At 43.8% G+C, this 26,462-nt stretch overlaps 1 protein-coding gene across 1 annotated transcript; it reads left to right on the top strand.

The window, feature by feature from the left end:
• Nucleotides 1–12,552: 12,552 nt before the first annotated feature.
• On the top strand, nucleotides 12,553–25,731 carry LOC134541867 (pancreatic triacylglycerol lipase-like). Its single transcript, XM_063385568.1, has 7 exons — nucleotides 12,553–12,846; nucleotides 14,439–14,619; nucleotides 16,642–16,790; nucleotides 19,605–19,856; nucleotides 20,599–20,787; nucleotides 23,414–23,582; nucleotides 25,301–25,731. Exons 1-7 carry the CDS (start codon nucleotides 12,798–12,800, stop codon nucleotides 25,365–25,367), a joined length of 1,056 nt encoding a protein of 351 aa, XP_063241638.1. The 5' UTR covers nucleotides 12,553–12,797; the 3' UTR covers nucleotides 25,368–25,731.
• Nucleotides 25,732–26,462: the final 731 nt, after the last annotated feature.

Here is a 26,462-nt window from a genome sequence, read left to right as displayed (position 1 = left end):
CTATATAAATAAATAAATTGCTGAATAAATAATTTCTAGTTATGCTACATGCTGACACAACTGTCATAATTCTTCACCAGCAACACATTTCAAAAGCATTAGTTACTATGTTTTCTCTCATGTATACGGTACTACGGTATATGTGACACAGAAATGAAAATTCCTTGATCTATGCCTCTGCTTCATTTCAGGTGTGAATCAGTAATAGATAGAGACCGGAAAAATTAGCGAATTCATTTCGCGATAGGCTAAAATACAATTAGTTAGGTATACCTCAGTGCTGCCTCTGCTATTGGCTCATAACTCACCTGGATGACGCTGGGCCAATGAGAAACACCCGACCAAAGCTTTTATCGAATCACAGGCTGCTACGCTGGGACGTCTCACAAGACAGCAGCCAAATGAATGGGTGACATTTGACCGAGTGTACGTAGAACTATGGAGTTCATCCTGCAGGTCATTCAACCCGCGGATTTTTTTCCGGTCTCTAGTAATAGAGAGTTGACTTGCAGCTTTAAAATCACAACCATGTAATTTCTGCAGATATTAGGACAAACGATACACTGGTCTGTGGTACGAAGGTGGAAGGCCTGGGCTGCATCCGAATACTGGCCTAATGGATCCCTTAGCCAAGGGATCCACTAAAAGTGCATCGTAGTGGACGCGGCCATCTTTGTGTTGAATCCGAATTATCACAAGGGATGCCGATGCATCCCTTCAGGCATCCACTAATTCGAGATTTCTAGGTAGCCTATGCGACATTCGCATCCACTAACGCGTCCCTACATCCATTAGCTTCGGAATCGGGTTTTATTTTGTTTGTGTATAATATTACTTCAGATTTTCAGCATAAGATCTGTTTAAAACATTATAAGCGAAAGTGATAACTTAAACAGGGACAAATTAAGACGTTAATAAATATAATCAAAATACGAATTTAAACTTAAAGGATAATTCAAAACTCATACGTATTTTGAAAGATTACAATTTATAAAACGTATTTTATTTGGATCGCTAACATGTATAACATACACGTTACATTATTTTTTATATTGGTAGGTATTTATTATTTAAGTTTTGCTGAATATTCGTAGATATCCCTACACAAAATGGCTGCGTGAACATTAGTACGACTGACAGTCAACAGGTGGTGCTAGCAGTAAAAGTATTCGGATACTATCCATCCATTAGAAATACGTCCTCTACATTGTGGCTGCATTTGCTAAGGGATGTAGGGATGTGTGTGCTAAGGACGCATCCATATGCCCTGAAGTCGGGGTGTCCGCAGCGTTCCTGGCGCGCGACGACTACAACGTGCTGGCGGTGGACTGGGGGACCCTGGCCGCCACGCCGTGGTACGGCGCCGCGTCGCGCAACACGGTTCCCGTGGGCGGCCGACTGGCGGCGATGCTGTCGCACCTGCAGGCCAGCCACGGCGCCGACCTGGGAAGCTTCCACCTGCTGGGCTTCAGCCTGGGCGCGCACGTGGTCGGCGTGGCCGGGCGGCACCTGCCGCTGCAGCGCATCACAGGTGCGCCTTTCCACCCCACTCGCACAGCAACGATTTACCTGGTAGACAAGACGTAGTAGCGTGTAGGCTCACACCCGGCTCCACTCCTTTGCCTCGCCAAAAAGCACGGCGGGCCCTGAGCAATTTCAGTGCAGTATAGTCGTGCTAGAGCGGTTGGGATGGAACCTTGCACTTCTGCTTCACCAGGGTATCCACATTATAGACTGTCAGGAATTTTACTTTAAAACCAGGAAAAGTCATGAAAATTCCTCAGTGATAGTACCTAATTTGAGGGGAAATATCATGCTCCAGTATGCCAACACCCAGACCTTTGAACTGCGCGGAGAAGGAAAAAACTGTGGCCAAGAGCATTATTTATGTCCGCGCAGTTTAGTCGACCTGCAAAGACTTGTAGTAGCGCGTGGACACTTCCTCCATCTTCTCCGTACACGGGGCTCAATTCTCCCTCGGTATTTGTACCCCGGAACAGTGTAATCTGTTCCAACGATGACCGATTTGCGACAGTGTTCACGTGAATTTCTAACGGAGTTCATTGGTCTTTACTCTTTTCCGTGTTTGTGGCGGGTCTCAGATCAAAAGAATATAGCGATAGGGACAAAAAAAAGTCAAGCGTATGAGGCACTTGTGCAAAAATACAAAGAGGTTGACATCGCGGCTAACAGAGATAAAATAATAAAAAAAAAATTAACTCTTTGAGGTCGGTATACCGGAAAGAATTGGCCAAAGTAAGGAATTCTCGCAACTGATAGGATAAAACTTGGCTGCAAACTGTGTTGTGTGGACACGGCTAAACTGCAACGTTTTGTTTGCACAGTTTTGCCTGCGCAGTCAAAACTGTGTACAAAACGTTGCGTGTGGACTGGCCTTTAGGCAATTTTCCCTGTGGGTCATATGCTTAAAAATGCTGCACGTGTAAGACGTAAGTAGCAATTTTCCCCTTTGAATATTAACTAGTAGGTACTGTTAAAGAGTACAGAGACCTGACTACAAATCAGTTTGAACAGCTTCTTTGAAATTTGATAAATAAATCATACTTGTTAGTTAAGTAGCGACAGTAAACTGAGTTGAAAAAACGATTAACCGACTAGTAGGTACTGTTAAAGAGTGTAGAGACCTGTCTACAAATCATTTTGAACAGCTTCTTTGAAATTTGATAAAATAAATCGTACTTTTTAGTTAAGTGACGACAATAAACTGGGTTGAAGAAAAGATCAACCCCTAATGTGACAGTGGACTTTTAAACCTGAGGTCGGAATCATAACGTAACTGACTCGTGTCCCCGGTGAGTTGCGGGACTATGGGGGCGTGTGTGCAGGTCTGGACCCGGCGCACGTGATGTACGGCGACACGCCCGAGGACGACCGCCTGGACCCGGGAGACGCGCAGCTGGTGGAGGTGGTGCACACGTCGGGCGGCTACCTCGGCTTCGACGCGCCGCTCGGCCACCGCGACTTCTTCCCCAACGGCGGCCACTGGCCGCAGCCCGGCTGCGTGCTCGACCTCGTGGGTGAGTCCCCCCCCCCCCACCCCCCCCGTCATCCACGAGGTCCCTCGTCGGGACATCCTCCGAGTTGGTTCGTGTAGAAGATCCAGGCGACGGCATCTCCGAGCTTGTAGTGGGCTCCAAACAGGGCCGGTGCAAGGTTAATTGGCGCCCTAGGCGAAAAAACCTTAATGCCCCCCCCCCCACCCCCATCGGACACTCCAAAAATTGTTTCCTTGCCTTAAAATACACCACGTAAGCCTAAGATTTTGTTAACAATCAAATGTAAGCTAGCTTGTGTTTTTTTTTTACTCATTAAAAATCATAAACAGGTCACCGTGGACTTTAAATAATTACTTATATCAATATAAACATTCCAAACTGTTACAAAAATCAATTTTCATCTGGTTTCAATAATCGTTAAACATATTATATCAGCTGTTATGTGTCGTGCTGCGCCGCCCCCAGCAACTTGGCGCCCTAGGCGGTTGCCTAGTTCGCCTATATGGACGCGCCGGCCCTGGCTCCAAAACCACTCGGGTAGCGACTGGGTGAGACAGGAAAGTTGTGTCATGCTGCGGTGTTGGTATCGAACCTCATACCATCGTCACGCGAACGTGACATATTAGCAAACCACGCCGAGAAAAACATTCCTGAGCACCTGCTCTCGACAGTGAGCAATATCTGGAGGCAATAATTAGAGCTATACGTCTCTCGACATAGACGCCATCGGAAATACCCCAAATAAAATTCACTGGCTCAGCAGCACCCATCTCGTTTCCCATTCTCAAAATATAAAGAGTTTTAGGCTTATTCAATAAAAAATTAAAACTATTAATAGGTTACAAATTGATGATAGTAAATATTTAATATCACTGAAAGTAAATTGCTTAAATCCAAACGTAAGTTATCATTTAGTAAGTCCACAGCTGGATTGCGAATATAATGTAAATTACTAGCACATTTACACATCACTTAAAATAACTACTTTCCCCTCCGTTACAAACGGTTGTTGCAACTGGTGTTGACTCGCAGCGACATGCAGTCACCGGCGCGCCTACTACTACTACGCGGAGGCAGTGAGGCGGGGCCAGGGCTTCCAAGGAGTCCGCTGCGACAGTTGGCAGGCCTACCAGGCGGGCAACTGCTCCGGAGACAGCGCCGAGATGTGGCGCGACGAGGGTGACGACAGGTGGGTACAGCTGCGACAGTTGGCAGGCCTACCAGGCGGGCAACTGCTCCGGAGACAGCGCCGAGCTGTGGCGTGACGAGGGTGACGACAGGTGGGTACAGCTGCGACAGTTGGCAGGCCTACCAGGCGGGCAACTGCTCCGGAGACAGCGCCGAGATGTGGCGCGACGAGGGTGACGACAGGTGGGTACAGCTGCGACAGTTGGCAGGCCTACCAGGCGGGCAACTGCTCCGGAGACAGCGCCGAGCTGTGGCGTGACGAGGGTGACGACAGGTGGGTACAGCTGCGACAGTTGGCAGGCCTACCAGGCGGGCAACTGCTCCGGAGACAGCGCCGAGCTGTGGCGTGACGAGGGTGACGACAGGTGGGTACAGCTGCGACAGTTGGCAGGCCTACCAGGCGGGCAACTGCTCCGGAGACAGCGCCGAGATGTGGCGCGACAGGGGGACGACAGGTGGGTACAGCTGCGACAGTTGGCAGGCCTACCAGGCGGGCAACTGCTCCGGAGACAGCGCCGAGCTGTGGCGTGACGAGGGTGACGACAGGTGGGTACAGCTGCGACAGTTGGCAGGCCTACCAGGCGGGCAACTGCTCCGGAGACAGCGCCGAGCTGTGGCGTGACGAGGGTGACGACAGGTGGGTACAGCTGCGACAGTTGGCAGGCCTACCAGGCGGCAACTGCTCCGGAGACAGCGCCGAGATGTGGCGCGACGAGGGTGACGACAGGTGGGTACAGCTGCGACAGTTGGCAGGCCTACCAGGCGGGCAACTGCTCCGGAGACAGCGCCGAGCTGTGGCGTGACGAGGGTGACGACAGGTGGGTACAGCTGCGACAGTTGGCAGGCCTACCAGGCGGGCAACTGCTCCGGAGACAGCGCCGAGCTGTGGCGCGACGAGGGTGACGACAGGTGGGTACAGCTGCGACAGTTGGCAGGCCTACCAGGCGGGCAACTGCTCCGGAGACAGCGCCGAGCTGTGGCGCGACGAGGGTGACGACAGGTGGGTACAGCTGCGACAGTTGGCAGGCCTACCAGGCGGGCAACTGCTCCGGAGACAGCGCCGAGATGTGGCGCGACGAGGGTGACGACAGGTGGGTACAGCTGCGACAGTTGGCAGGCCTACCAGGCGGGCAACTGCTCCGGAGACAGCGCCGAGCTGTGGCGTGACGAGGGTGACGACAGGTGGGTACAGCTGCGACAGTTGGCAGGCCTACCAGGCGGGCAACTGCTCTGGAGACAGCGCCGAGATGTGGCGCGACGAGGGTGACGACAGGTGGGTACAGCTGCGACAGTTGGCAGGCCTACCAGGCGGGCAACTGCTCCGGAGACAGCGCCGAGATGTGGCGCGACGAGGGTGACGACAGGTGGGTACAGCTGCGACAGTTGGCAGGCCTACCAGGCGGGCAACTGCTCCGGAGACAGCGCCGAGCTGTGGCGTGACGAGGGTGACGACAGGTGGGTACAGCTGCGACAGTTGGCAGGCCTACCAGGCGGGCAACTGCTCCGGAGACAGCGCCGAGATGTGGCGCGACGAGGGTGACGACAGGTGGGTACAGCTGCGACAGTTGGCAGGCCTACCAGGCGGGCAACTGCTCCGGAGACAGCGCCGAGCTGTGGCGTGACGAGGGTGACGACAGGTGGGTACAGCTGCGACAGTTGGCAGGCCTACCAGGCGGGCAACTGCTCCGGAGACAGCGCCGAGATGTGGCGCGACGAGGGTGACGACAGGTGGGTACAGCTGCGACAGTTGGCAGGCCTACCAGGCGGGCAACTGCTCCGGAGACAGCGCCGAGCTGTGGCGTGACGAGGGTGACGACAGGTGGGCACAGCTGCGACAGTTGGCAGGCCTACCAGGCGGGCAACTGCTCCGGAGACAGCGCCGAGCTGTGGCGTGACGAGGGTGACGACAGGTGGGTACAGCTGCGACAGTTGGCAGGCCTACCAGGCGGGCAACTGCTCCGGAGACAGCGCCGAGCTGTGGCGTGACGAGGGTGACGACAGGTGGGTACAGCTGCGACAGTTGGCAGGCCTACCAGGCGGGCAACTGCTCTGGAGACAGCGCCGAGATGTGGCGCGACGAGGGTGACGACAGGTGGGTACAGCTGCGACAGTTGGCAGGCCTACCAGGCGGGCAACTGCTCCGGAGACAGCGCCGAGCTGTGGCGTGACGAGGGTGACGACAGGTGGGTACAGCTGCGACAGTTGGCAGGCCTACCAGGCGGGCAACTGCTCCGGAGACAGCGCCGAGATGTGGCGCGACGAGGGTGACGACAGGTGGGTACAGCTGCGACAGTTGGCAGGCCTACCAGGCGGGCAACTGCTCCGGAGACAGCGCCGAGCTGTGGCGTGACGAGGGTGACGACAGGTGGGTACAGCTGCGACAGTTGGCAGGCCTACCAGGCGGGCAACTGCTCCGGAGACAGCGCCGAGATGTGGCGCGACGAGGGTGACGACAGGTGGGTACAGCTGCGACAGTTGGCAGGCCTACCAGGCGGGCAACTGCTCCGGAGACAGCGCCGAGCTGTGGCGTGACGAGGGTGACGACAGGTGGGTACAGCTGCGACAGTTGGCAGGCCTACCAGGCGGGCAACTGCTCCGGAGACAGCGCCGAGCTGTGGCGTGACGAGGGTGACGACAGGTGGGTACAGCTGCGACAGTTGGCAGGCCTACCAGGCGGGCAACTGCTCCGGAGACAGCGCCGAGATGTGGCGCGACGAGGGTGACGACAGGTGGGTACAGCTGCGACAGTTGGCAGGCCTACCAGGCGGGCAACTGCTCCGGAGACAGCGCCGAGCTGTGGCGTGACGAGGGTGACGACAGGTGGGTACAGCTGCGACAGTTGGCAGGCCTACCAGGCGGGCAACTGCTCTGGAGACAGCGCCGAGATGTGGCGCGACGAGGGTGACGACAGGTGGGTACAGCTGCGACAGTTGGCAGGCCTACCAGGCGGGCAACTGCTCCGGAGACAGCGCCGAGATGTGGCGCGACGAGGGTGACGACAGGTGGGTACAGCTGCGACAGTTGGCAGGCCTACCAGGGGGGCAACTGCTCCGGAGACAGCGCCGAGCTGTGGCGTGACGAGGGTGACGACAGGTGGGTACAGCTGCGACAGTTGGCAGGCCTACCAGGCGGGCAACTGCTCCGGAGACAGCGCCGAGATGTGGCGCGACGAGGGTGACGACAGGTGGGTACAGCTGCGACAGTTGGCAGGCCTACCAGGCGGGCAACTGCTCCGGAGACAGCGCCGAGCTGTGGCGTGACGAGGGTGACGACAGGTGGGTACAGCTGTGACAGTTGGCAGGCCTACCAGGCGGGCAACTGCTCCGGAGACAGCGCCGAGATGTGGCGCGACGAGGGTGGCGACAGGTGGGTACAGCTGCGACAGTTGGCAGGCCTACCAGGCGGGCAACTGCTCCGGAGACAGCGCCGAGCTGTGGCGTGACGAGGGTGACGACAGGTGGGTACAGCTGTGACAGTTGGCAGGCCTACCAGGCGGGCAACTGCTCCGGAGACAGCGCCGAGCTGTGGCGTGACGAGGGTGACGACAGGTGGGTACAGCTGTGACAGTTGGCAGGCCTACCAGGCGGGCAACTGCTCCGGAGACAGCGCCGAGCTGTGGCGTGACGAGGGTGACGACAGGTGGGTACAGCTGTGACAGTTGGCAGGCCTACCAGGCGGGCAACTGCTCCGGAGACAGCGCCGAGCTGTGGCGTGACGAGGGTGACGACAGGTGGGTACAGCTGTGACAGTTGGCAGGCCTACCAGGCGGGCAACTGCTCCGGAGACAGCGCCGAGCTGTGGCGCGACGAGGGTGACGACAGGTGGATACAAGTGATTGTTATTTATTGTCTTAAGTTTTCTACCACTTATGTCTATTCATTACGACATTATCATTATAAATATGAAAGAAGAGAGTACCCCACGCCTTTTTCATTAAAATATTGTTTTTTTTTATTACTTGATTCGTATTTTGAGATTATGTATTAACAAATTTAGTTATACAGAGTTATTAATTCTGTTGCTCATTAACAAATTAATAAAATTTAAAGATTATTTGTTTACTTTTAGTTAATGCAACAATTAAATCGTTATTTTTTTCATGAGGTATGTTTCCATTAGATTAATTTTAACTTATTTTTCTATATTTTGTTGTATGATATAATTTTATTTCCAAAAAGAGGCATACGCTGTCTGGTTGCTAGACAAGTGTTTATGCAAATTTATCTCACGATAGCACTAGTTGTGATATCATGGACAGCACAGATTTTTCAATCATGGGTTAAATTATACTTTTTCATGTATTTTTGAAGTTATACTTCTTTAGGCGCGTTATTAAAAAAATTATGAGAGTGAATTTTTACAATGTGCGCGCACCATGCAACGAAATTTTCACAGGATTAAAGAAAGGCCACAATCAAATAAAAATTATATATTTGCTTTCTAATCTTATACTTTAAATATTTGTTTTTAATTGTGGTCCATGTCAGTAAAACATTTTTTCATTGTGAATTTTAGTGATATAAATTGTGTTTATAAACTTTTTCATGTATATTTTCAAGTGTATTTATATAAGTGAGGTTATGTTACCATATGTATAACGATGTCAGGTTGCTTGTAAGTTTCCATTATCGCTGGTAGGGAGTGTCTGTGTAAGGTAGTCTCCTGACCGTTTTCATATGAGTATTTGTGAGGTTATATTTGCGTATGTAGCCTATAATTTATTTGCATTTTAAATTATAAATTATTATTTGACAAATCATATAAATTATTAAATGAAAATACACATTCAGAATAATTATAGTTTTTCAATATTAATTAAAATTTAAATAGATTATTTTATTAAATAAAATAATTAATTTTATGCACTTGTTTATATTAATATTTAATTCTGATTATTTGTTTAAATATTTTAATTAAATTGAATTTATACTTTATTGTATTTATAATATTACTCCAGTTATTTTAATATTTTATTTATATTAATTATTTGCATTCAAAATTAAGGTTAATTTTTTAAAGCCAAGTAAGCGTGATTTATAATATTTTTTCACATCACTGTTACAGGACCGAGGGTATATTCTTCATGAGCACTAACCCAGAGGAGCCCTTCGCCCAGCCTTGACGTATTCTACGTATCGACACCAGGCTGGTGCAACGTATCTCAGCAGAAGAAAGACTCAAAACATTTATCTCTCTTGCGATTGCTTCTCATCGAAGATTGCCTGTATTTGAATCTGTTTCATATGCAATGTTAGAAAATTACGTTACTGTTATTAAAATGATTTTACAGTTTTAACCGAGAAGATTTAATTTTTTTAATGAATAAAAAGTAATTACCATTAAAAATTGTATAAAATCATAATTTATATTTGCAGTGTCTAATAATTTTAAATAAATAGGTAAACGTCTTAGATAATAAAAGATTTTCGCAAATACAATTTTTAACTTTTTTTTGTCGCTACCCATATAGAATGTGAGTTTGCAAAGTGTGAGAATGGATTAAATATTTTAATTAGTGCAGTAGCACAAGCAAAGAAAAAATCAATAAGTTGTCAAATAACTGTTGAGTGGATCTGTATATATGAAAATGAATGTGAATTTATGATAGTTCATTCCTATGTAAGTCAGTAAGACAGTAAAACAGTAGAGTTCTGTTCTAGTATAATTGGTAGAGTCACTAGTTCGCAGTTAAATTGATGGTATACGGTACTGTTCACTGATTAATTTTTATTACACAAAACACTGATGAAATGAAGAGCGTTTTTTTACTTCCTATTAGTATTAAAATGGTATATTACAGTAATACATGTAGTACATTTTAATTAAAATTTTAAAAACGTTTTTAATTTTCTAACAACCAAACTATACAACACCGAATAAAACTGGTCATAAATTTGATGTTAAATCAAATAAAAACAAAATAAATATGACAAATAAGTATGTTTACAAATGTAATCTACTCATGAAAAACGCTGCTTTCCAGTACACACATTTCGGAGCATTTTTGATAAACTTGCAAACCCGAGAAGATAGCACGATTTAAAAAATATTCATACTTTAAGTTAGATATCAGAATAATTTCAGGGTAGTAAATTTTATGTTTATTTAATGGTCACACCTACTTAAGCACAAGAGGTGCACTTTTCCATCGCCAATCCAGACTTAACACCCGGACTCCCGCTCGGTTAAGATAATGTGAGCGATATGTTTTATGGCATGACATTAAGCACCTTAGGAAAACAGGTTTTCTCACCTCGTGGCCACATGAACAAAACAATTAAATGTTTCCCGATTAGCCACTTATTCATTAATGCTGTACACATTGTTCATTGAAACCTTTTTAAAACTGCTTTCAAGATATGTAACAACATTAAAATTATTAAATTAAAGTTCATTCAAATATTTTGTATGTCTTTAAGTAAAAAATACTTGCACATTAAAGAAAAAATGTCAGTTTAGGTAACAACATGAAACCATTTTGTTATAGCAATTATGTCTGTCTATCACTCCTGATTTTATATTATTTTAGCTCTTAAAGAATAAAACATTTTTTCTTCAAAATATCTATCTTTATTGTTTAAAAAAGTTAATTTACTGCTAAAACCGTCAGCGAATCATCGGCGAAATAGAGGAACTATTTGCTTTTGTTGCCACCCTTTAATATTATTTTCTGGAATTAGTGTTATTTGCCCTAAGTTGTACACAAAATAACACATATTAGGCTGCCAAGTAAAAAAAAAGGTTGCTCTAAATCCATGACGTATTGTTCTAAAAATTGTTGGCAGTATTGACGAAAAAATATCTCCATCAACCACCATTCTCGGAAATAAAATCCGGACAATTACCTGGTCATGTAACATGTCAGTAAAACTTCTGGATGGCCACCTCGCACGTTGGGTGCATTCAAGTCTTTTTGTTAAGTCGTCCCCCCATGAGCCGGGTAACACAAGATTGTATTGTATAATATGCTCATCCTTAGGACCAAACATCGCTGCTTTAGGTTGGTATCCATGTACAACTTTACAAAAACAAATATATTCTTAACTTTGTTCTCGTCTGGTTTCTGAAGGGACCGAGGTGGAGAGCTATCCCAGCGAATGCCTGAGCGGGTAGAATGCGGGAACTTTGTCACATGGTTGTGAGAGATAGTAGGCTACCCGTTCAAGCCATCGGTAAAAATAATCTAAAAAAAAATTAAGCTTAACTAAACAAATATTTGCAACGAAACAAATTATTACTTAGTTGGTTGTTAAATTAATTTAAAAATAGTACATAGAAAATAGCACAGATATAGTACATACCTATATTAAGTACATATAATACAGTGCATATCTCGTGCGGGTCTGGGTGTGGCCAGTCGTACACTGTTAGAGTGCATCGATTTAAGTTGGTTATTTATGTATTTTATGCGTCATCGAGACTTCAACTGGAAACCAAGCACAAGGAGAAAAATTGTGATGCATATGTGAAAAAAAATATTTCAAAAATATAATAATTTAATTACATCGCTTTTTTATTACAAATTATTGTTCATGTAAACGAAATAATTTCCTAGGCAGACATGAACCTAAACTTGTAAAATCTGTATGCCTCAACCATATTTTCTGTGAAAATTTTTCAAAAGTTATAATTTTAAAACTGGAACCCATTAAAAATATTATGCTGGGTTATTTGTAAGGTTTTAAACATAATTAAAATATCTCTATAGCTTTATGGAATATTCTAGACTTGAATTATTTTTACACAAAAGATAAAACATTTTTAAAATAAAAAAATTATTAATAATAAATACATATCGATAACACAAGTGGGATTTTATCAACGATATAAATAAAAAATGTTTAATGTATATATATTTTTCATTATAGCTTTGCTATTTTTTTTCTACGCCATAATTTTCGGGATCATCTTACAGGCATTAAGCGAGGTCCGAAAAGCAGATGTCCAACGGAAAGAAAGTAGGGAATTTCTTCACCAGAGCCTTCAGCCTGAAGCGTTTGCTAAATCACACGAGCAAAAAAAGTGTGTAGGTCTTGACCTGATTCTTGCATCTAGCTAAGAGTGTATGCTACTTTTACCTCCCTGCTACTTAATGTCAGCGCAGTGACCCTACTAAGACTTCGTGTACTGCACTTCGTTAACGATTATAATTTCCACTGAAAACTTCTTTTCAATAAAGTCTTTTAATTTAGCAAAAATGTCCAGCATAGTCATTTGTCTGCATGTCAAACCGCGAGCTTATCACAGTCTAGCCGTGGCGTTTAGTTGCGGGCATGGAAACACGTAAGCCTTTATCACTCCGATACCCTAAAAAGGTAATGTATACGCGACATGGTTGTGATTAGTTCTCCAAACGTAACGTACGAACTAGGAAGACAGATTGATTGCAGGCAGGTCTGAGTGCTTTCAAGTCGTCGTAACGTGACAGCATTTAGTAAAGCGTCTGGGATCAGTAAATAAAAAAAAACTGTGGCATTAAAGAAATTTTAACGTGTGATATTAGAATGATTGTACGTTTTTGAATATTAGTTGGCGCTTGCGAAGAAATCATCAACATCATCATCAACTGCTTCCAGCCTGCTCGCGAAGACAATGATGACTAAATCACACATTTTTATAACGCTGACGACAGCATTTTTAGGTAAGTTCAAATAAAAATGTTATAAAATTCATTTTCGATTTGTATTCTCGCAGAGGTGCGAGTTGAGGATTTTGAGGTTTCGAGAATGTACCTGAAATAAGGCACGTCCATAAAAATGTGTTTGGGTGAATTGAGGTTAAAGGGTTCATGGTTTCAGCGCTGATAACTTCGTTTATAAAATACTAGTTAGTTGTAAGGTGCCTACGGCGCCGGTTGAAAACTAAATATAAATATGAAATGATAAAAAAATATTTGACAAAAATTGTTTCTAATAAATAATCTCTTGAAAAACTACACTGCGTGTTAATTGTCTCTTGTCATTCAATAATCTTCCTTGCTTTAGATAAATTAAAAACAAATTCTGGCTTGTGCTATAACTCTATCCTTGCTGACAAAGGAGAAGTTCACAAGCTGACAGAAGTTGTTATGTATTTTTTTTTTTGTGATTCACTTGTTTTGATTTAGCAAAACGTGCTTTGGTTTTCTCTGTGTGTTCCTGGTTATTTCTGTTAATATTTTGATGCTTTTCTCCATGTGCTCTTAGTCATTCCTGGTGAGACTTATTCTGATATTCTTCGAGTGATTCTGGTTATTCCTTATTCCTGAGAAAACAATCCCTGATCTATTATTTTTTTTTTAAATAAACCAAGAATTTTATTCAGAGTTTCATTTGATTAGTGAATTTATGTTACCAAATAAGCACTTACAATAATATATTTTAATCAGGTGGAATTGAAACAAACTAGACTACAAAGTCTAAGAAAAATATTAATTAAATTCAATATTTGTGGAAATACGCCATTGCTAGTTTGCACTGTATGCCATAAAGAAAACCCGAAAAATAGACAAATAAAGATTAATACAAAAACACACAAATGCAAGCCACATCGGCTGATTTTATCTGGTATTAATAGTATTTGAGTATTCATCTGTCATTGAGGAAACCCGATGATCCGACTTATTCGCGGTTTCTGTAGGACGTATGTAGAGTATAAACTAGCAACGGAATGACGTACGTCGAAATAATAATTCAAACCAATCTTCCATATTGAAAGAATAATTCAAAGAATGCTAGAAAAAGTTTAGTAAACTTGTACATGCATAATTTACCCGAGATGTGAGCTAGGTGTACATTAAGTAGTTAAGAGTGTCAGCGGCTTGTTTTTAAGTTACATTAACCTAGGCATGATCAGCAGCCTGGGGTAAACGAAGTCTGACGTATTGCGCGGACGAAGTGGCGTACGACGAGTAACAGGCGTTTTGCCTAAAGGCGATTTGCCTAAACATGAATTCGTTACGGCGATTTGCCTAAAGTCATTTCGCCTAAAGGCGTTTTGACCAACGTCGAATTGCCTAACGGCGATTTGCCTAAAGGCGATTTGCCTAACCTAACCTAACCTATCGGCGTTTTGCCTATCGGCGTTTTGCCTATCGGCGTTTTGCCTAATGGCGATTTGCCTAACGGCGTTTTGCCTATCGGCGTTTGGCCAACGGCGTTTTGCCTAACGGCGATTTCCCTAACGGCGTTTTGCAAAAACGGCGTTTTGCCTAAAATTAGGCAAAACGACACATGCCCCGTGCGACTGTTGCAGCGCTGGGAGGGGCGCGGCCGGAGCGACCGTGCGTCTGCGAGACGCCGGCCCACGACGAGGTGCCTCCCCCGGAGACCAGCGAGTCCGTGGCGGGGATGGTGATGCCCTACCTCACCGAGCACTGCGTGGCGCCGCCCAAAGAGTGCCCGCACCCCGACATCACCTTCCACCTCTACACCAGGTGCGAGGTCACTTGGTGCGTTCTGCTGCGCGCTAGACCACATTCATCCAGTTGTAAGCGAGCAGAACCAGACAACTCCCGCACCCCGATATCACCTTCCACCTCTACATCAGGTGCGAGGTCACCTGATCGCGTATGTCCCAGTGAGCGACAAGCTGCCAAATGTACGTGTCAATATCTGCAACACTTTGCATCTGATTATAATAACCTCTCACCATAGACATGACGCGACCACCGCTCAAACATAAAAAAAGGCTCTAACTTTTTTTAGTGAGGGGGATGAGATCAAGTGGTAATGTAGAACTGACGACATGTGTCAATGAGAGGAACGGGAGTACCTGAGAAAACCCACAAGTTCACTGCTGCGTTCGCCTCTTTTTCCACTCGCGTAGATCCCAGTTTGACTCCTTCAAGAATCGAACCCGCACCACACGGATCAGAAACGATTGATTTGACCAACCAAGAACACCAAAGCGTTCAAGTCTCGAAAATATGTAAAAGTGTGCTTCTTTTTTTTTTTTTGCTTCGGCCTCTGCGTATGTGGCCCATAAATGAAAAGTAGCTTCGGGTAACCAGCACGATTGCGCAAAAAGGAACGAACTGAAACTTATGCGCATTCGTGCGCTCGTCCAGGCGAGCCGTGCGTGCGGCGAGGTGGGAGAACGGGCAGGGGTGTTGTTTGCGTGACGACACTGGACAGTCATTCCCCAAGGCCGACTTGACGACACGCGATTCGTCCAAGAAAGTAGGACTCTGTCGACGGCAGTTGCGTTAGCAGAACAAAAAACCACCATCGTCTCGAGCTCGTATTGCGTAGTTACGGGGACAACGATTGCAGGATGTCACGTCACAGCACAAAGTGTAGACGTTGTAAAAAAACTAAACGCTGACGCTTCTCATTTGTCAATAGAAAAACGGAACAGCGCCAACGACAGATCTGCCATATCTCTCTCCTGTGAGGTTTAGTGCAGTTAAACGTTACTGTAATGCTTCCATGCATTTTGTTTGTATCTTCAGTAATTCTTGTGTGACTGGCCCTGAATTAGAAAATTTTTTCACTTTCTTTTAAAACAAATAAATAATTATTGTTTTTATTGGTATAACTCTGGTCATAGACAACCAGTTGTAAAAGTTGCTAGTATTCTTTATAGCTAAGAACAAAAGTAATGAACAAGACGTGTTTCTTGGGTGTAATGTAACCTAGTTCTTCGCACGACTATGTCCCAAGCAAGATGCAGTCGTGTACCCACTTAAAGTAGGACCTTATGACACCAAGGTAAGTGATAGAAATAGTAAATGTGAACCTCTGGTGTAACTGATTCCATTATTTCGACACGCCCAACCTCCTGAAGAAGCGGGGTTCAGCTTTGTTATGGAATACACCCTGTCAGAATTATTTTGTTCCCAGGTTAAAATTGGACAGTTATTAAGCAGTTGCGTGGCTGACTAATTTGTATGAAACTAATTACCGCACAGTTTGAGTAGTGCGGCTGAGCCACTCCGCAGCTAAACCGGACTATCATTGGTTCGAAATCGTGGAGGGCATGTCAAAGTAACTGGTCAAGTAACTCAACCACTGCGTTGTTTTGTATCTCATCCTGCCACGAAAAAAAAAAAAAACACTATATTTCAAGTATCTCCCAGTACAACAGTTTACAATAACGAAGGTGCTTTGTAAACTCAAACAACTGATTGAATGTGCTTTTAGAAGTGTCACATGCCAGCCTCTGAAGGCTAGCATCAGATATGATGATTTGAAGATACCTTTACAATTTTCACTGAATTTTCCCAGTTTTCTAGATTCTCTCTACCTCCGGGAACCTTGATTAAAGCTTTCTTTCCTAAAATTCCTAATTCAGTTGCCCACCGTCAGTCACCGCCTCCTCACCCTTTAATGAAGGCCGTGAGATTCTTGAGTACAGTTCGGGAAGCCTGGTCCAGCAGGATGGAGTGGAACTTGTTCATCTCCTGCAAGGCGTGTATCAGCTTGAATGGAGTGGCTGACCGTCCTCTGTGCCGCAGGGACTCGCAGCAGGACCCTCACCAGCTGAGCGTTGGTGACCAGGCCAGTGTCTCGTCGGCGAGGTTCGAGCGAGGGCAGCCCGTCAAGGTCATCATTCACGGCTACACGGGCCACAAGGACTTCGCGCCCAACCCCGAGATCAGACCCGGTGAGCGGGCCTCGTGCCGAGGTGGAGCTTCATAGGAGGGACCACCTAGTGCAGTGCAAACGCACGATGTCCACAAAACAGTGCCCCAAATTCAACGGTATATTTCAATAGTTTGATTAAGACTATTTACAACAAATCACGCATCAAATTGAATGTAAACTAACCTAGTTTTTCATACAAATTTTCACTAGGTGCACCTTCAGCTATACGGCACACATCCAACCTAAATTACAATTCTCCCCACACTTTGGTTAACACATCTGGAACAATGGAAGCAATAGCCTATTCAATTCTATGTCTCAACTCTGGCAAATAAATAAGTAGCGGCAAAACGTAGTCGCGATGTTTTATAAAGTCCCATAGGAAAAAAAATCTCATGGCGTTGTCAGGTGAACGTAGAGGCCAGCGAAATAGAGCTCTGTCGTCTTGACCATTACGACCAATAACGGTCCGGGACTTGGATGTTCAACCACTCTCCTACAAAGAGATTCCAATGGGGAGAGACTTCATCTTGTTTCCAAATAAATTTTACAGGTCAGCCTCTACTAGTTAGGGAAAGAACCATTCTTTCGCGCTGCAAGCGAGAAAACTACAAAGCAGAATACGCGCATTCTCTTATCTAAATCTATCTGAGTTACTCCTTAACTGTGACCTGATCTACAAATCTTACAGTTTATGCTATTAAATTTTATAACTGGACATTATTTTATGGACATATTGTACTAAACATTTTAACTGGACAGTCAAGCCGAGGCTTGAAGGTCAATCAGTGAAGCTGTAGTAGATGAGGGTGAGACTAATGATTCGTACTAAAATTTACCTCTACCACTGCAACATCGCCGAAGAGAATCCCCGATTTCTTTAGACTTGACAAATTTATTTTTGTTTTGAAAAAATTCCATTAACACCATCAATGTACTTACATTTATTATTCAGTTTGGGCTCATGCTTGCTGCAAGATTCCCATTACGAGGCCACAATCTCGAATCAAGCGTTTATAAAACTTGAACTAGAATTTGCCTCGGAAAGTTAATTCAAGATTGTCTAAATAAACTTACAGCAAGCTGGTCCATACACAATTACTTGTAATTATTGTCTAATTTAGGCTCGAAATGAGTTTGAATAGAGCTAAACGAAGCAAGATTTTAAAGTCAATGTAATGTTTACATAGTTGCAAGCTTTCTGTAAACTAAAATTACACTGGAAAGAAAGAAACAGGCCAGTTCGGCAATATGTTTGCAAGGTAGCAGTAGTAAATCTTCAGTACCACCAACAGAATGATCTATGAACAGAATTATTCTAAAACATAGTTTATAGTTTATAACAGACCTTTGTTTTTTAAGGAACATTTACATAGTAACTTAAATCACAGTGGCGGATACAAGAATTTTTTTCGGGAAATTATTTTTAAAAAAATTGTGCATACTTATGTGCACGCGTTAGAAGTCATACATTTGGGCATGATTAAGAAAATTAGAGTTAACATGAATGCTAAAAGTCTAATAAAGCAAAACGATAAAAGGAGTGAAGTGAGATAATAGAAATAAATGATCAGCCGTTAAATAATATTTGATATGTATTTGTCCTGTGTATAGGCTAAATGCTTGGTTAAAAGAGGCCAACGTATCTAGTGACCTAAGCCCGCGGGAGGAGATAAATGACATAGCTGTGAACCATCGTCGGTGGCAGTATTACTGTAGCGGGCTCGTACACCTGGTGCATGCTGTGTATTATCTACCCAAAACACGTGTCTTGGCATATCAGGATAACCATATACTTCTTCCTTATGTTTGTGGCGGAATGTTTTCTACCTGAGCTATAGAAGGTTACTTCACCACGTTTTGAACGAACCTTAGCAACGGCCAGGCACTGCGTTGTACATGTACTGTTTTACAGACACGTATTTGTAACTGCTCGACTGGTTCTCTTCCTAGTAAAACACGGCTAGCTAATATCGCGGGTGTTAGTTATGTATCTGAATAACCATATGGACAGTCTTTATTTGTATCAGTTTTATCTAAATTTACGAAAATGAATACTATGAAAATAAAAGTCCTCCACATAAATAACCTCAAAATTCCCAAAATTTCGGGATTTCTTTTTCCATCCGACAGGTCAGGGGGAAGGGGGGGGGGCGGGAAGGAAACTTACAGAGATCCCAAAACATTTCATAAAATTTTGGATCCCACACAGACCTTGTTTTAACAGTAAACATTTCGTTATCAAATAATAGCATCCACCGGCATAGTGCTATTTGCACAGTGCTGTAAGTGCTATCATGGGGTATCTACCCAATAAAATTTAGGTCAATTATACAACTTACATAAAAATATTTATACCAAGGCAATAAAAAACTATAATTCGATACCCAAACAAGTTATGGTCGTTAGAGATAACTACAAACGCATTGGTAAATACTTCTTACTAGATATAAAACTTTACTTAATACCAGATCCACAGAGATTTACACTTTTGAGAAGATGGCTACCACGCATCACGAATTCCGTTCGCAAGTGCTTCCATTTGCGCATGCGCGAGAGAATCTGAAATCTAAAATTTTACACTCCACAACGCCCCTTTAAATAGTTACATTATGATTCTCAAAATGCGACATGTGTGGTTTGTAGTTCTAGGTGTTGTAACATCTCATCACGCAAAGTAAAATACTGCCTTCACCCAAATCTGTCATAATATTTCATAATAACACGGATGGTTCTGACAGACGGCGTGGTTATGAGCAAACTACACACTACTGGTTCATCGACCATACATTGTCTCATTGTAGCATTCCGTAACTCGACATGTATTCTTCAGCGTACCTCAAGAAGCACCCGTACAATGTGATCTCGGTGGACTACGGACCACTGGCGCGCGACGGCTGCTACATCCAGGCCACCTACAACGTGGACCTGGTGGGCAACTGCACGGCTCAGATGATAGACTACCTGGTGGACCAGGGCGCCGCTCGCCTGGAGGACTTCCACGTCATAGGCTTCAGCCTGGGCGGGCAGGTGGCGGGCCAGGTGGGCCGCTTCCTCAAGTCCGGCCAGCTGCAGCGGGTCACCGGTGAGTCGACCTCGCGTTCCATCCATGTCCAGTACCGTGAACCACAGCCCTGGTGGACAGTCCACCAGTCAAATGCTGTCTTGGTAATTCATGTCACCTACCATGAGGATTAATAGTTTCAGTGAACGACATAGCTGCAACAGATATGCAGCTTTATTACTAATGTTGTAACACAATAAGATATTGCAATGTTGGATCATTCTAATACAAAACATTTGAGGATGCACGACTTCCAAATTATAAAAACTTCGATATGTTTTATGTATGTGCAAATGTCTGGCACCAATATATGTTGTTGTATAAGTTCTCTCATATATATGTATATATATATAATTATCCTGCTACAGATTTTGCAGAAAAGTCTTTAATTTTAACTGTCTGTTAGGGTGGTCAATCCTACAGTAATAAGCACACTCTGGTTATACTGAATATTCTTAAATATTTGGAGCATCGGAAGAGAATACAATGTAAGAAGACTGCCTACTAACCAGCTGAAAGTCTGATACAGGGGAGTCACAATGGTAACGTTCTGCAGGGACTGTTGATGAAGAAGTACCACCCACCGGTAATAGGGCATGCTATGTATGCTTTTAATTGCGTCTTCAGCGCCTCGCAACATCCTCACTTTTAACTTTGTGCTCAAGAGGGTGACGACAGTTTCTTTCGGGTGATAACCGTCCATTTCGTCCTGCGTGGATGTCCTGCCGGGCGAGGGACGTGTCCTGCCTTGTGTTGTCTTCAGGACTCGACCCGGCGATGCCCAACTTCTTCTTCTTCTCCAACGCCGACTCGAAGCTGGACGCGTCGGACGCCCGGTTCGTGGACGTGGTGCACACGAACGCCGCCTTCAAGGGCAAGACGGAGATGTCGGGCACCGTCGACTTCTACATCAACGGCGGCTTCAACCAGCCGGGCTGCGAATCCGTCAACGGTGAGCCTGCTGCCGACGTCACTGCTCTGCGCCCGAGAGGCTCTGTGGGACACAGTTTCCTCTCCGCGGACTGGTTTAAAGCAAACCTCCATGAACCTCGGCCTTGCTTTAGTCTTACTATCCTCCTCGAAATAGCATGTCCTACACTTTGCATGTATACTCCTCCCCAATATATAAGCGCAGGAGACGTCAAATAATAAATCACTCGTGCTGGTTCTGGCGACTAACGGATAATGATATTTTACCAGAGACAGGCAAGGTTTCCAGAGCCTACCACCATCCTGACTTGTTGTAAGTTTTTGGACATACACCATTGCTAAAAACTTTTTCTGTTGAAGAAAAACTAAAAAATAAAAATAAAGAAATATATAAATAAAACCCAAAACAAAAAAGACAAAAACACAAAATGAAGCAAAAAATTGCTGTTGTCAACAAGGATATAAACACCACAAAATATTCCGTGACAGGAATATGGTCAACAAAACAAAGAAAAACAAAGAAAAATGTACTAAGAGAACGTAAAAAACCACAAATGATGACGACACAGAAATATTGAACCCAAAAAAATTCAGCACAACGGTTGAAACGAAACAAAACACGACAAAACGAAAAGACGTAACAAACACAATAGTTTACCAAAACAGAATAGAACGATAAAAGACCACAAATGGTGACAGCACAAAAATATTGAACCCAAAAGAATTCAGCACAACAGTTGAGACGAGACAAAAAACACGACAAAACGAAAAAGACGAAACGAACACAATAGTTTTACCAAAACAGAAACAAGCGACGTTTCGGGAACTGCAATCTGCTCCCGTCCTCAGGCAGAGACGCACATGGTACGGAAACACAGGTGCGACTGCTGTGTTTCCGTACCATGTGCGTCTCTGCCTGAGGACGGGAGCAGATTGCAGTTCCCGAAACGTCGCTTGTTTCTGTTTTGGTAAAACTATTGTGTTTGTTTCGTCTTTTTAGTTTTGTCGTGTTTTTTGTCTCGTCTCAACTGTTGTGCTGAATTCTTTTGGGTTCAATATTTTTGTGCTGTCACCATTTGTGGTCTTTTATCTTTCTATCCTGTTTTGGTAAACTATTGTGTTCGTTACGTCTTTTCGTTTTGTCGTGTTTTGTTTCTTTTCAACCGTTGTGCTGAATTTTTTTGGGTTCAATATTTCTGTGTCGTCATCATTTGTGGTTTTTTACGTTCTCTTAGTACATTTTTCTTTGTTTTTCTTTGTTTTATTGACCATATTCCTGTGACGGAATATTTTGTGGTGTTTATATCCTTGTTGACAACAGCAATTTTTTGCTTAATTTTGTGTTTTTTGTCTTTTTTGTTTTGGGTTTTATTTATATATTTCTTTATTTTTATTTTTTAGTTTTTCTTCAACAGAAAAAGTTTTTAGCAATGGCGTATGTCCAAAAACTTACATCAAGTCATGCAATCCCATTGCACAAATCTTTCAAAGATAATACCACCATCCTCCTTTACCAACTACATTTTATACCACTCCCCTTTCTTTACCACTGAGTACCATCCGAAAATTTCCTGCCAATTTATATTGAGGTGAGAAAATCATATTGCAAGTTATTTTCCTTAGGACTCTGAGATCCGGTTTTGTCATAGGTTACCAGGCTAAGCTCATTTGAACGCATGAGCTGCTTTTACCACTTCATCGGCAGAGACCGGGATGTTCTCCCGATTCTTCGCTCGATACCTTGTCATATACAACCGATAGAAATATAAGGGGAACTAAAATAAACTATGATAAAATCAAATATCTTTGCACTGCAGTCCAGATACACCCTCGCCTCGAAACTGCCACGGAATGTTGCGTGAGGAGCGGGGCGATTGAATTGTATCCCCTTAGAAAGGGTATCTTTCATACTTTTGGTGGCGGTAGCGTAGCTGGGTAGAAACTGGAAAGGTACACTTTCCAATTTTTTTCAAATGTTTCGGTTTTAATGAAAATATGCACCGGAAAGGTATCCCCTCGGAAAGGTTACCTTTCGGGATTTTCTGTACAATGAAACAGCAGAGAATAAACTGGAAAGGTACCCTTTCCGATTTCTTAAAAAACTTATTATTTTCTGCCTAAAATCGTGAAAGTTAACCCCTCTGAATACATATCCCAAAATGGATGCCAGACAAGTAAGATGTATCGATACAAGCACCTAGTTCCTCAGTTTCATACTAGGTAGCGCTGGTAGGGAGTGTCCACAGAATACTTTGTCAAAATAACCGCCTATGTAGCGTAACATTTTTTTAACTGTCTTCTCTTTTGTCCTTTGTTCTGCGTGTAAACTCTACTTCGATCAGAATATATGATCGGAGGAAAACTCTTATCCTGTGTATTGTCTGTGTTAGTGCATCATAGTTACCTAACCTAACCTAACCAAGGGGATAACTTTCAGGATTTTAAAGCAGAAAATAATATGCATTTTAAGAAAATCGGAAAGGGTACCTTTCCAGTTTCTACCCATCTACACTACCGTCACCAAAAGTATGAATGGTACCCTCCCTTTCCAAGGGGATACAATCCAGCCACACACCCCCCCCCCCCCAGAGGAGCGACCATGGAAGAGCAGCGGACGGCAAGGTGACGGCTGTTGTGCGCATGCGCAGTGGCCGGCTACAGCACCTGCTCGCACAACCGCGCGCCGCAGTACTTCGCCGAGAGCATCGACAGCGAGGCCGGCTTCTGGGGGCGACCGTGCTCCGGCTGGTTCTACTGCATGATCGGCTGGACGAACATGGGCGCTGCCGTGCTCATGGGCGAGAACGTGCCGCTCAGGTGAACCCCTTCCCCCACCCCTCCCGCCGGCTCACTCGGCCAGGCCTCAGAGCCGTTCGTCGGCTGGTTCCAGTACATGGTCGCCTGGACGGACCCAGTCGCCGACCGTGCTCATGGGCGAGCACATGCAGTTTATGTGACCCCCCCTTAACCCAGTAGACCATTAGGCTCTTTAAATATAGTGCTTGTTACTGAAATTCGAACAAACGCACACTAGTAAAAGGCAAGAAGGCTATCGTAAACCATCTATTTTCTCACAAAAAAAAACCTAAACGTGTGTCGAATAGAACTTAAGACAAATAACAAAGGGCATATGGTTCATGAGAATACACTTGGTGAAATCATAACTCTTTAAGAAATATTTGATATTAGGCCACTAAATATCAAATATAATAAAATAATTTAAAAAAAAACACTAGTTTTTCTGGTTTGTTTGAAAATTATACTGATGTTAAGCGGTTTGTACAACATTAACTTGATTTATAGTTAAATATGAGGGTTGTCTGAAAAGTTCCCGGCCCTTAACACGAAGATGGCAGCACTCGTCAACGAAAATTGGGGAATGTATTTGCGCATGCTTTGGAATGTATTCTCTCAGATTTAAGCTAATTTGGACGTGCATTTGGTTTTATAACTTTCGCTTGCGTCAGTCGATGGACATTTTTTTTGGTGTAAATGATAAATTTAACATCGAGCTGACATTAAATATTTGTTTTTGAAAGGCAATTCGCCTACGCAAATTAAAGATGAGTTGGACACTGTGTACTGGGACTCTGCACCGTCCACGGTGATATTTTGGGCAGCTGAATCCAGACTTGGCCGTACCAGCTTGGGTGACGATGAACTTTTGCGACGTCAAAAACAGCGAAGGGGGATTCACTACAAAAAAGGCAAAGACTGTTCATTTAGCCGGGCATGTGGTAGCGACTTGAAAAACGAGAAACTTGTCAGGAGCATACTACGCATCAAAACCTGACAAACTGAAGGCAGCAATTGCAGAAAAAGGCCACAGTTGCAGAAAATATTTTTTTTGTTTCACAATGACACACACCTCAGCGGTTGCTATGATGAAAATATCCAAAATGTGGTTTTAACTGCTTGACCACTCTCCTTACCAGATCTAAACCCAAATGACATTTTTTTTTGTTTCCTAGGATAAAAGTTGCACTCTGAGGACAGATATTTTTGTCGAATGAGGAGGCCGTCCATCACCTTTGTAAACAACTATTTTGCAGAGACTCAGGCAAGCGAGTGTTAACAAAAAATCCAAGTGAAAAATGGCTGAAATTTCAGAGAGTATATTTCAAATCATGCACAAACACATTCCTCAATTTTTGTTGACGAGTGGTGCCATCTTCATGTGGAGATCGAAAACATTTAAGAAAACCCTCGTTTAGAGCGCTAACATGCCACGGCAGAAAATTTTCCAGGGTAGCCTCTACTTATGTGTTGAAAATGCTAACTAATTCATATTTTTGGCATTTTTCGTTATTAATTTGATCCTCAATTATATAATATGTAAACTGTCTTACAGGACGTTAAAAATAAAGTTAGAATTAATATATAGGTAAATAAATTATATTTATATTAAAAGTTGCTGCAAAATCCAGTAAAAACAAAAAAAATATGAAAATAATAGTTTTGTTTAAAAATCTCCGTAAAACTAAACTAAGTTGGAGTCAATTAAAAAGAAAGTTGTTGCTTTGACTGTGTTTCAGCACTCGCGGCCAATATTATGTGCCCACCACTACGGGTCCACATTTCGCCAAGGGAAAATGGTGGTGATGCCACTCAATTTGTCTTATGAGCAAGATTCCATGAAGAACATAACATGAACATGACTGGGATTATGATAAATAAACTGTGCAATCACAAGTACAGAAATATTGTGGAATAATTTTCAAATGGTCTAGTAGGGTGACCAGCAGTTTTTTAGTATACATTTTGAACGATTTTCTCCAAATGAATACCAACCCTCAGAAAAAATTGAAAATTTTAGTTATAGCACTGCCGCAAGTCCATTTGAATGCAACACCTGTTTAAATTATGATACAAGGCTCTAACGTAAATATTTAATGCCACCTGTTTGTATGTATAAATCTTCGATATTCTATACGGAATATCTGATTAAAAATTTTTGCTTTACATATTTGCGCATTAATTAATTTTTGGCTAATGTACAATAAAAATGGTTGTTTGTTAATTGAGAAGTGTCTGTTCATAATGTGCTGTTTCCGCCCTTAAATAGTTGTGGGCAAACGAAAGAAACATAAAAAAAAATTGGTACAAAACTTTAGCCAAACGTTAAAAACTGCAATGTAAATTAAGTGTACATTATGGTCGTATAATGCTACTATTAGAAAATAAATTTACAATAAAAATTATCATTGTAGATGGAAATAACAGCTTTAAAGAGATATTTCTCCATGTGCTTTCTAATGATACAGGTAGCTGGAGTTGTGAGCTTTAATTTAAACTCTCACATGATATGAATACATGAATTTTTGTTATCCTCAGCAGTAAGTAAACACAGCCTGACGCAAGCTTCTCGATCCTCGCGGAGAAATGCAGGACCACCCACGAGGAACCACGGTTGACTGACGTCACGGTCTGCCCAGCACTCGACTCCCGAGTGGGCGTGGCGCCATGCTTTCTTCTCTCGCGCGGGATCCCACGTGACAGACACTCGTGTGTCTGTTCCGGCGTGACGGCCGAGCCCGCTGCTCGTCTGCGCCTCTGTGCCTCTGCGCTTCTGCCGCCTCTTTTGAACGTCCGGACCCAGGCATCGCCCAATCCTCTGTGTCTTCCTGCTTCTGAGCTTCAAGTACAGCCAACAGCACAGTCTTTGAAAGAAGAGCTACTCAGAAATACTAATAAAAA

Source organism: Bacillus rossius (genome assembly GCF_032445375.1).
Source record: "Bacillus rossius redtenbacheri isolate Brsri chromosome 4 unlocalized genomic scaffold, Brsri_v3 Brsri_v3_scf4_2, whole genome shotgun sequence".
In the NCBI taxonomy this organism is placed as follows: Eukaryota; Metazoa; Arthropoda; class Insecta; order Phasmatodea; family Bacillidae; genus Bacillus; species Bacillus rossius.
This window is presented reverse-complemented; position numbering and strand designations above follow the sequence as displayed.